The 13,090-nt window shown below is 39.3% G+C and overlaps 1 protein-coding gene across 1 annotated transcript; it reads left to right on the plus strand.

Moving 5' to 3' along the window:
• Positions 1-10,034: 10,034 nt before the first annotated feature.
• LOC135532625 (NLR family CARD domain-containing protein 3-like) lies at positions 10,035-11,812 on the plus strand (the record flags this gene model as incomplete). The annotated part of the gene is made up of 1 exon (XM_064960093.1): positions 10,035-11,812. A coding segment is annotated over one exon (1,778 nt), but the record flags the coding sequence as incomplete, so codon positions are not given.
• Between the last annotated feature and the right edge of the window lie 1,278 nt (positions 11,813-13,090).

The raw sequence follows: 13,090 nt of genomic DNA on the forward strand, positions 1-13,090 counted from the left end.
CCTGAACTACTGTCCTACAAAGACAAACAGCATCTACACAAACAGCCACCTGAACTACTGTCCTACAAAGACAAACAGCCACCTGAACTACTGTCCTACAAAGACAATCAGCCACCTGAACTACTGTCCTACAAAGACAAACAGCATCTACACAAACAGCCACCTGAACTACTGTCCTACAAAGACAAACAGCATCTACACAAACAGCCACCTGAACTACTGTCCTACAAAGACAAACAGCCATCTGAACTATTGTCCTACAAAGACAAACAGCATCTGCACAAAACAGCCACCTGGACTACTGTCCTACAGAGACAAACATCATCTACACAAACAGCCACCTGAACTACTGTCCTACAAAGACAAACAGCCACCTGAACTACTGTCCTACAAAGACAAACAGCATCTACACAAACATCCATCTGAACTACTGTCCTACAAAGACAAACAGCCACCTGAACTACTGTCCTACAAAGACAAACAGCATCTACACAAACAGCCACCTGAACTACTGTCCTACAAAGACAACAAGCATCTACACAAACAGCCACCTGAACTACTGTCCTACAAAGACAAACAGCCACCTGAACTACTGTCCTACAAAGACAAACAGCATCTACAAAACACCCACCTGAACTACTGTCCTACAAAGACAAACAGCCACCTGAACAACTGTCCTACAAAGACAAACAGCCTCCTGAACTACTGTCCTACAAAGACAAACAGCATCTACACAAACAACCACCTGAACTACTGTCTTACAAAGACAAACAGCCACCTGAACTACTGTTCTACAAAGAAAATCAGCATCTACACAAACAGCCACCTGAACTACTTTCCTACAAAGACAAACAGCCACCTGAACAACTGTCCTACAAAGACAAACAGACACCTGAACTACTGTCCTACAGAGACAAACAGCCACCTGAACAACTGTCCTACAAAGACAAACAGCCACCTGAACTACTGTCCTACAAAGACAAACAGCCACCTGAACTACTGTCCTACAAAGACAAACAGCCACCTGAACTACTGTCCTACAAAGACAAACAGCATCTACACAATCAGCCACCTGAACTACTGTCCTACAAAGACAAACAGCATCTACACAAACAGCCACCTGAACTACTGTCCTACAAAGACAAACAGCATCTACACAAACAGCCACCTGAACTGCTGTCCTACAGAGACAAACAGCATCTACACAAACAGCCACCTGAACTACTGTCCTACAAAGACAAACAGCCACCTGAACTACTGTCCTACAAAGACAAACAGCCACCTGAACTACTGTCCTACAAAGACAAACAGCATCTACACAAACAGCCACCTGAACAACTGTCCTACAAAGACAAACAGCATCTACACAAACAGCCACCTGAACTACTGTCCTACAAAGACAAATAGCCACCTGAACTACTGTCCTACAGAGACAAACAGCATCTACACAAACAGCCACCTGAACTACTGTCCTACAAAGACAAACAGCCACCTGAACTACTGTCCTACAAAGACAAACAGCATCTACACAAACAGCCACCTGAACTACTGTCCTACAAAGACAAACAGCCACCTGAACTACTGTCCTACAAAGACAAACAGCATCTACACAAACAGCCACCTGAACAACTGTCCTACAAAGACAAACAGCCACCTGAACTACTGTCCTACAAAGACAAACAGCATCTACACAAACAGCCACCTGAACTACTGTCCTACAAAGACAACAAGCATCTACACAAACAGCCACCTGAACTACTGTCCTACAAAGACAAACAGCCACCTGAACTACTGTCCTACAAAGACAAACAGCATCTACACAAACAGCCACCTGAACTACTGTCCTACAAAGACAAACAGCCCCCTGAACTACTGTCCTACAAAAACAATCAGCCACCTGAACTACTGTCCTACAAAGACAAACAGCATCTACACAAACAGCCACCTGAACTACTGTCCTACAAAGACAAACAGCATCTACACAAACAGCCACCTGAACTACTGTCCTACAAAGACAAACAGCCATCTGAACTATTGTCCTACAAAGACAAACAGCATCTGCACAAAACAGCCACCTGGACTACTGTCCTACAGAGACAAACATCATCTACACAAACAGCCACCTGAACTACTGTCCTACAAAGACAAACAGCCACCTGAACTAATGTCCTACAAAGACAAACAGCATCTACACAAACATCCATCTGAACTACTGTCCTACAAAGACAAACAGCAACCTGAACTACTGTCCTACAAAGACAAACAGCATCTACACAAACAGCCACCTGAACTACTGTCCTACAAAGACAACAAGCATCTACACAAACAGCCACCTGAACTACTGTCCTACAAAGACAAACAGCCACCTGAACTACTGTCCTACAAAGACAAACAGCATCTACAAAACACCCACCTGAACTACTGTCCTACAAAGACAAACAGCCACCTGAACAACTGTCCTACAAAGACAAACAGCCACCTGAACTACTGTCCTACAAAGACAAACAGCATCTACACAAACAACCACCTGAACTACTGTCCTACAAAGACAATCAGCCACCTGAACTACTGTCCTACAAAGACAAACAGCCACCTGAACAACTGTCCTACAGAGACAAACAGCCACCTGAACAACTGTCCTACAAAGACAAACAGCCACCTGAACTACTGTCCAACAGAGACAAACAGCCACCTGAACTACTGTCCTACAAAGACAAACAGCATCTACACAATCAGCCACCTGAACTACTGTCCTACAAAGACAAACAGCCACCTGAACTACTGTCCTACAAAGACAAACAGCATCTACACAAACAGCCACCTGAACTACTGTCCTACAAAGACAAACAGCATCTACACAAACAGTGAATCTGAGAAAAATGGCTTTTAAGTTTGTTTTCTTGTCCATGCATATCAGCCATGACCACTGATCTGACCTATGACCCCTAAGTACTGATACTACACTCTGCCTTGGTATGACCTATGACCCATAAGTACTGATACTGCACTCTGCCTTGGTCTGACCTATGACCCCTAAGTACTGATACTACACTCTGCCTTGGTATGACCTTAAACAGCTATCTGGGTAATGAAACAGCAAAGTGCAGCATCTAGAAATCTAAATGTGTTGATCCACATTTATTGTTGTTTTTCTGTTTGATAGAAACACTTTGAGTTGTGTTGTCATGTTGTATTGTTGTAACCCTCAACTGTATTTAATGGTGTTATGTAGTTATGTTGTATTGTAGTAACCCTCAACTGTATTTAATGGTGTTATGTAGTTGTGTTGTATTGTAGTAACCCTCAACCATGACCACTTATCTGACCTATGACCCCTAAGTACTGATACTACACTCTGCCTTGGTCTGACCTTAAACAGCTGTCTGGGTAATGAAACAGCAAAGTGCAGCATCTAGAAATCTAAATGTGTTGATCCAGATTTATTGTTGTTTTTCTGTTTGATGGAAACAGTTGGAGTTCTAACTACATTCCAACTGTATTTAATGGTGTTATGTAGTTGTGTTGTCATGTTGTGAATGTTGTATTGTAGCAGGCCGATATGATGGAGTTAGACACAGACAAGACACAGAGACAACAACAGAATAGGATATGATGGAGAGAGACACCAGACAAGACATAGAGACAGCAACAGACGACACAGAGAAAGTAATGGAGAGAGACAGAAGAATAGATTTCCAGACAGTTGTAGAATGTATGCCAAGGCACATTGTAAGAGCTGTAAAGAGAGAGGGAGAGAGAACAGGCAGAACCTGATATGTAAATGAGCAGAGCAAATGAAACTAACTTTTGACGACCTGATGATCATTCAGACTCTGTTTCTATTGAGAGATAAAAGGTAAGACGACGATTGTAATGTGTATTAATGTAGTTGATGATATTGTTATGTGTATTAATTTAGTTGATGATATTGTTATGTGTATTCATATAGTTGATGATATTGTTATGTGTATTCATATAGTTGATGATATTGTTATGTGTATTCATATAGTTGATGATATTGTTATGTGTATTAATGTAGTTGATGATATTGTTATGTGTATTAATTTAGTTGATGATATTGTTATGTGTATTAATATAGTTGATGATATTGTTATGTGTGTTCATATAGTTGATGATATTGTTATGTGTATTCATATAGTTGATGATATTGTTATGTGTTCATATAGTTGATGATATTGTTATGTGTATAAATATAGTTGATGATATTGTTATGTGTATTCATATAGTTGATGATATTGTTATGTGTTCATATAGTTGATGATATTTTTATGTGTATTCATATAGTTGATGATATTGTTATGTGTATTCATATAGTTGATGATATTGTTATGTGTGTTCATATAGTTGATGATATTGTTATGTGTATTCATATGGTTGATGATATTGTTATGTGTGTTCATATAGTTGATGATATTGTTATGTGTGTTCATATAGTTGATGATATTGTTATGTGTATTCATATAGTTGATGATATTGTTATGTGTATTCATATAGTTGATGATATTGTTATGTGTATTCATATAGTTGATGATATTGTTGGTGGACAGTGTTATAATAGGCCTACTCTCCTTAAAATGTTTTGACATTAATTAGATGCTTCGGGTGAATTCGTTCTGTGCCCATCTGTGTGCCCCATGGTGATCACTCCTACACTATCTAGAATCTAAAAGGGTTATTTGGCTGTCCCCATAGGAGAACCCTTTGTAGAACCCTTATTGGTACTCGGTAGAACCCTTTTGGGTTCCATGAAGAACCCTTTCCACAGAGGGTTCTACATTGAAGCCAGAAGGGTTCTACCTGGAACCCAAAAGCGTCTCCTATGGGGACAGACGGAGGACCTGTTAGGAACCCTTTAGTCTAAGAGTGTACTGTGTCATAGGTCTATAGACCAGGGTGATCTCCTACTGTATCATAGGCCTATAGACCAGGGTGATCTCCTACTGTATCATAGGCCTATAGACCAGGGTGATCTCCTACTGTATCATAGGCCTATAGACCAGGGTGATCTCCTACTGTATCATAGGCCTATAGACCAGGGTGATCTCCTACTGTATCATAGGTCTATAGACCAGGGTGATCTCCTACTGTATCATAGGCCTATAGACCAGGGTGATCTCCTACTGTATCATAGGTCTGTAGACCAGGGTGATCTCCTACTGTATCATAGGCCTATAGACCAGGGTGATCTCCTACTGTATCATAGGTCTATAGACCAGGGTGATCTCCTACTGTATCATAGGTCTATAGACCAGGGTGATCTCCTACTGTATCATAGGTCTATAGACCAGGGTGATCTCCTACTGTATCATAGGTCTATAGACCAGGGTGATCTCCTACTGTATCATAGGTCTATAGACTTGTCTTCTCAAAACAGGCTTATAACACAACAAGCCACAAAAAAACATTTTCTCTTTCTAATCGACTGTTAATGCTTTTCACTCAGGAAGGTTTGTTGTGTGAAAGAGACAAATAAATATTGTGGAGGGACTAACAACAACTTACACTTCCTCAAAACAGGTCGTGTGTGTTCATTAGTTCCCATCGTAACAAAACAACAGAAACCGTTTAGGTCACGTTGTACAGCATTTAGAGAACTGTTTATGTTTTATGCAACATTTTAAAATGGTTGGCTGTGGAGTAAACTAATGAATACAACCCAGGTTGCTGCCTACTACTCGGCATGTTGATACCTGCCTGATGCTGAAACCTGATTGTAGCCTGAGGGGTAAACTATGATACTAGCTAGATATACTGGTTTTCTAAAGTTAGCCAGGTTCAGTTAGCTTCACATTCCAGCTTAGTCCTCATCCATCAGAATATACAGAACAGAACAGAAAATATCTCAATGTCTTGACATGTTCTGGTTGTGAATTCAGGCTACAAGGTGAGAATCCTGCCAGGGATTATTGTAAAGTGTGTAGAGAAATTAAATGTATGGTGTAATGTTAGTATAGTGAAGCATAACACTCCTAACAGTAGATAAATTAATTGTCTGGTGTAATGTTAGTATAGTGAAGTAAAACACTCCTAACAGTAGATAAATTAAATGTCTGGTGTAATGTTAGTATAGTGAAGTATAACACTCCTAACAGTAGATAAATTAAATGTCTGGTGTAATGTTAGTATAGTGAAGTATAACACTCCTAACAGTAGATAAATTAAATGTCTGGTGTAATGTTAGTATAGTGAAGTAAAACACTCCTAACAGTAGATAAATTAAATGTCTGGTGTAATGTTAGTATAGTGAATGACAGTATAACAACAATAACAATAATAATAATAATAATATTAAGTTATAGACAGTACAACAACAATAACAATAATAATAATAATAAGTCACTTTGTTAAGGAAGTTATAGACAGTACATCAACAACAATAACAATAATAATAATAATAATAATAATAATAATATTATTGTTATTGTTGTTGATGTACTGTCTATAACTTCCTTAACAAAGTGACTTATTATTATTATTATTATTGTTATTGTTGTTGTACTGTCTATAACTACCTTAACAAAGTGACTTATTATTATTATAATTATTATTATTATTATTGTTGCTGTACTGTCTATAACTACCTTAACAAACAGTGACTTATTATTATTATAATTATTATTATTATTGTTGTTGCTGTACTGTCTATAACAACCTTAACAAACAGTGACTTATTATTATTATTATTGTTGCTGTACTGTCTAGAACTACCTTAACAAACAGTGACTTATCATTATTACAGCCAGTTACCATGGAGATGAAATGTCACAACTACATGTTAATGTGATGCATTAAATCATCTGATTGTTTCTGTGTCTGTTAGTAAATGTTTTATAAGAGATAAATAATAAATGATAACAATTGACATTAAATAATGACTGTGTTAACCACAAACAACATTTTGGATCTCTGTTTAGGGGTCAGTGCTCTAAAATGAGTGTCTCTGGGGATAGAAAGGAGGGGGGCCCCTGCCTCTAAAATGAGTCTCACTGGGGAGAGAAAGGAGGGGGGGGGGCCCTGCCTCTAAAATGAGTCTCTCTGGGGAGAGAAAGGAGGGGGCCCTGCCTCTAAAACGAGTCTCTCTGGGGAGAGAAAGGAGGGGGGGCCTGCCTCTAAAAGGCGTCTCTCTGGGGAGAGAGAGGAGGGGGACCCTGCCTCTAAAATGAGTCTCTCTGGGGAGAGAGAGGAGGGGGGCCCTGCCTCTAAAATGAGTCTCTCTGGGGAACATGACACCAAAGCGAAGAGGTGAGATGACAATTTTTGATATCATTATTGTGAGTTTATTTCCAAAATGTTCACATTTGTTTTTTAATCAGAAATGGTTGCTATGGGTACCTTCAACATTACTGTTCTCAGATTTTTTACTCATAGATTTTAGATGGGTATATATATATATATATATATATACTCACGTAGCTATCTTAATTAAGATAAAAGCACTTACTGTAAATCACTCTGGATAAGAGCATCTGCTAAATCAGGGGTTCTCAATCTGGGGTCTGTGGAGGCACTGCAGGGGTTCCATGGCACCCTGACTGTACTCGTTGCCATGTAAGACATTTGATAGATTTTTCACATTACACAACCACTTTGCCTACTCTTAATTATTGACTAATATAATGGAATGCATCTTTTAGACAATATAACCGTTGAACAGCACTCTTCTCTTCCATTCAACAACTCTAAATATCTTTGGCATAGTAGGTATCAAGTCCCTTGCCAATAATGTTGCCTACAGCGTTGCATACAATGTTCATATTCATCTAACACATATTATGCCCTAGATTCATTAAATGCCAAATTTGCAGCCATGCACAATTTAGGATTATTATGTAACAACGTGATGTTGTGCTCCAAAGGGAGAACTTGAAATAGCATGATGTAGATAATTAATTAATCAAAAGAAAAACGTGTTTATTATTATACACTCTTAGAAAAGAAGGTTCCTTCTAGAACCAAAAAGGATTCTATCACTTCCTTAAAATATGCAACCACTAAAAGTTATATATATTTTTTGGTTCAGTGAAAAATAACCTCTAGAGTTCTGATCAATGGAAGGTTAATGTTTAGAGGATGTGAATGAAGCAGCCTTCCAGATCACTTCTGGTGTTTTTATCCCGGCCCGGGAGTTGAACCAGCCACCTTTTGGCCACAGCACCAACTCCTTAGCCGCTGGGTGAAAACCTGAGTTAATCTGCCAAAATGTAGACAAAATGCTGTGCAGACATACATGGTGTGACTTATTATAATTATTATACATAAATCATTGCCAAAAGCACAAGACTTGCTGTTGCATGTAGGTCCATATTATTAATGGATTGATCATATAGAAATATAAAACATTATTATAAACTACTACAAAGCAATTACATGTGGCTCAGGAACCACTGACTCACTGCATTATTCTATAGTATTATCAAGACACCTGCTGTTAACTCTTAACTACTTAGGACAGCTCACGAGGTGTCCTAAATATCTGCTGACGAGGTGGGACTAGAGACTTCATGCATAGCTTTACTTTATACCTATAAGTATAAAATGTCTATTCTCAGCACTTAAGCAACCAATTGTCTATTCTGAGACACTTTGAGAATGGGTCCAGATGCAAAATATTGTTTTTAAAAAACAATGAATATTTGTTTTACATAATTAATAAAAAGTTCAATATTACCCACTGTACCTTACCCATTTAGGCATACCTCCGGTAAAATCAATGAAAACAACTCGCGCGCTGCAACGAGCGTTTGGAAGTCAGTTCTATTTGTGACACAGTTCGCGCTGCATCTCCTCATTGGTTTATAGAAGCAGGTACCCACGTGCCATCTCCTCATTTGTTTATAGAAGCAGGTACCCACGTGCCGCAATCTCATTGGTTTATAGAAGCAGGTACCCAAATGCCATCTCCTCATTGGTTTATAGAAGCAGGTGCCCACGTGCCATCTCATTTAGCAAAAAACATAATTTAACATAAACATAAACATAACTTCTTTAAACAATAAAAGCAAATTTATGAACATTTCTGAAAATGGATGTATAGCATTTTGGAATGAAACTCTTCTTATGTTTCCCCATCTGAGCTCAGAGTAGATGAGAGATGTAATGTTTGTCTCTGTTGTGTTGAAGTCCAATCCAGCAGGAGAGACCAGCCTCCCCTGTTCCCAGCTGTGTGTCCATGAAGAGTGACTGGTCTATGGAACAACCTATATGGTTTAGAGAGGGAGACTTTTCTACTGACTTTTCTACTGAACAAAGGCAAGAAGAACTAATGGGTCCTGGTCAGTGAGTTAAACAACACTGTCTCTAGTCATTTCTCCTCTCCCATTTTCCCATTTATTGTTGTTGTTTTCATAATCCATAGGCTAGTCCTTTTGTCCATTTTCATAGTCCTAAAACAATTTTAAACAAACACAACATTCCCTCACTGTGTGAGTGCGTGTGTGTGTGTGTGTGTGTGTGTGTGTGTGTGTGTGTGTGTGTGTGTGTGTGTGTGTGTGTGTGTGTGTGTGTGTGTGTGTGTGTGTGTGTGTGTGTGTGTGTGTGTGTGTGTGTGTGTGTGTGTGTGCACTCCCTGGATGAGGAGATGTAATCTCATGTTTTGTCCACAGAAACCAACAGGAGAGATCAGAGTCAGAGATTCTCAGTGGTCAGAAAAGTAAGAGCTGTCTGCCTCATGATGAATGATGTTTTATAAAATTTAAAAGCTGTAGGTAAAGTACAGCTAAAGTAGCTGTGTAACTCAATGATATTGAAGCAGCCTTAACACAACACCGAGTGACCTCATCAAGTAGCAGCAGGGATGTGTTGTGTTGATTAATTTAGAGAGAGAGAGAGAACATTAATAATACCATCAATAATACCAATAATAATATAATCAGTCACACCAGTCTGTAATGCATTATGACAACATTTACACATTTATACAGTCAGTTAAGAGAATAAATTATTATAATGTACTACAATACTGTAGGCATTAAAACAGATGTAATATTAATATCCTCTGTTATTTCTTCATTCAGATGAGCTTGCTGTGATTTGCCAACGTGAACTCAAATCTAATCTAAAGAAGAAGTTTCAATGTGTATTTGAGGGGATCGCTCAACAAGGAAACCCAACACTTCTAAATAAGATCTACACAGAGCTCTACATCACAGAGGGTGGAACAGGAGAGGTCAATAATGAACATGAGCTGAGACAGATTGAGACAACAACCAGGAAACAAGTAAGACCAGAGACTGCAATCAAATGTAACGACATCTTCAAACCCTTAACTGGACAAGACAAACCTATCAGAACTGTGCTGACAAAGGGAGTCGCTGGCATTGGAAAAACAGTCTCTGTGCAGAAGTTCATTCTGGACTGGGCTGAAGGAAAAGCAAATCAGGATGTCCAATTTGTATTTTCATTCCCTTTTCGGGAGCTGAATTTGATGAAAGAGGACAAACACACTTTCATTGAACTTCTTCATCACTTCTCAATGGAAACCAAACAATCAGGAATCTCCATCGTCTCCATCGACAACAAGTACAAAGTTCTGTTCATCTTTGATGGTCTGGATGAGTGCCGACTGCCCCTAGACTTCCAGAAGAACAAGATCTGTTGGGACGTCACAGAGTCAACCTCAGTGGATGTTCTGCTGACAAATCTCATCAAGGGAAATCTGCTTCCCTCTGCTCTCCTCTGGATAACTACCCGACCTGCAGCAGCCAATAAGATCCCTTCATGGTGTGTTGACCAGGTGACAGAGGTACGAGGGTTCAATGACCCACAGAAGGAGGAGTACTTCAGGAAGAGATTCAGTGATGAGGACCTGGCCAGCAGAATCATCTCACACATAAAGACATCAAGGAGCCTCCACATCATGTGCCACATTCCAGTCTTCTGTTGGATTTCTGCAACAGTCCTTGAACACATGCTGAAACATAAGAGAGAAGAGATGCCCAAGACTCTGACTGAGATGTACACACACCTTGTGGAGTTTCATACCAAACAGAAGAATGAAAAGTATCTTGGGAAAGAAGAGACAGGTCCACACTGGAATACAGAGAGCATTCTGTCACTGGGAAAACTGGCTTTTCAACAGCTCGTGAAGGGCAATCTGATTTTCTATGAAGAAGACCTGAAAGAGGCTGGCATTGATGTTAATGAAGCCTCAGTGTACTCAGGATTGTGCACACAGCTCTTTAAAGAGGAATGTGGGCTGTACCAGGACAAGGTGTACTGCTTTGTTCATCTGAGCATTCAGGAGTTTCTGGCTGCTGTATATGTGTTCCTCTCATTCATCAACAACAATGAGAATCTAATGGACAAACTGCAAACAAACGACAAGACTGAAGTTACTGTCTACAAGAGTGCTGTGGATAAAGCCTTACGAAGTGAGACGGGAAACCTGGACCTTTTCCTTCGCTTCCTTCTGGGCCTCTCACTGGAGTCCAATCAGAAGCACTTACGAGGTCTACTGACAAAGACAAGAAGCAGCTCACAGAGCCATGAAGAAACAGTCAAGTACATCAAGGAGAAGATCGGGGAGAATCCCTCTCCAGAGAGGTGCATCAATCTGTTCCACTGTCTGAATGAACTGAATGACCATTCTCTAGTGGAGGAGATCCAAAGCTACCTGAGCTCAGGAAGTCTCTCAAAACCCAACCTGTCACCTGCACAGTGGTCAGCTCTGGTCTTTGTGTTGCTGACTTCAGAAAAGGAGCTGGATGTGTTTGACCTGAAGAAATACTCCAGATCAGAGGAAGGTCTTCTGAGGCTGCTGCCAGTGGTCAAAGCCTCCAGAGCTGTTCTGTGAGTAAATCAAATTACATTTAAGAACTAATCATCAGGAAGAAATATTCAGTTTAGAGGAAAAATATGCATTATAATATGTATATCATTGATCATTATATTGAAAAACATATTGAATGAATGCATTGATGTTCACATTAGTTTAACAATATGACCACAATTCTGGGAGACGGAAGATGAATCTATATGTTATTTGAGAGAATAAACCAAATGCTTCTCCCATTGTCCTTCTACACTACTGGTGTTAAATGAACAGTGTGTTTGTGAAGTCATGATGATCTCTTTGTCAGGCTGTCAGGCTGTGGAGTCACAGAGGAAGGATGTGCTTCTCTGGTCTCAGCTCTGGAGTCAAACCCCTCACACCTGAGAGAGCTGGATCTGAGTAACAATGACCTGAAGGATTCAGGAGTGAAGCTGCTCTCTGCTGGACTGGGGAATCCCCACTGTAAACTGGAGACTCTGAGGTCAGTATTCCTGTAGTTGGTCAACAAGTGATAACTGTTCACCAGATCCACATGTGTTTACCAGACACACATAGTCCACACCATATGTGTTTGGACAGTGAAGCTTACAGTTTTAAATGTGGTGCAATGCTCCAGCATTTTGGATTTGAGATATAATGTTTCATATTAAGTGACAGTACAGAGTGTCACCTGGAAACATAAAGTGTTTTAATTTTTTAGCGTTTTTAATTGTGAAACAGATATGTATGAAAATAACCTCAAATAAATAGTGACATTATATACTGTCACCTCATATGAAACATTTGATCTGAAATCCAAAATGTTGGAGTATAGAGACACATTTAAAATGTTTGCTTCACTGTCAAAATAGATATGATGTGGACTGTATACTCAATACAATCTAAATCTGATACCTCACTGTCTAAATAGATATGGTGTGGACTGTATACTCAATACAATCTAAATCTGATACCTCACTGTCTAAATAGATATGGTGTGGACTGTATACTCAATACAATCTAAATCTGATACCTCACTGTCTAAATAGATGTGGTGTGGACTGTATACTCAATACAATCTAAATCTGATTCCTCACTGTCTAAATAGATATGGTGTGGACTGTATACTCAATACAATCTAAATCTGATACCTCACTGTCTAAATAGATATGGTGTGGACTGTATACTCAATACAATCTAAATCTGATACCTCACTGTCTAAATAGATATGGTGTGGACTGTTTACTCAATACAATCTAAATCTGATACCTCACTGTCTAAATAGATATGGTGTGGACTGTATACACAATACAATCTAAA

Source organism: Oncorhynchus masou, unplaced genomic scaffold (genome assembly GCF_036934945.1).
Source record: "Oncorhynchus masou masou isolate Uvic2021 unplaced genomic scaffold, UVic_Omas_1.1 unplaced_scaffold_1950, whole genome shotgun sequence".
NCBI lineage: Eukaryota > Metazoa > Chordata > Actinopteri > Salmoniformes > Salmonidae > Oncorhynchus > Oncorhynchus masou.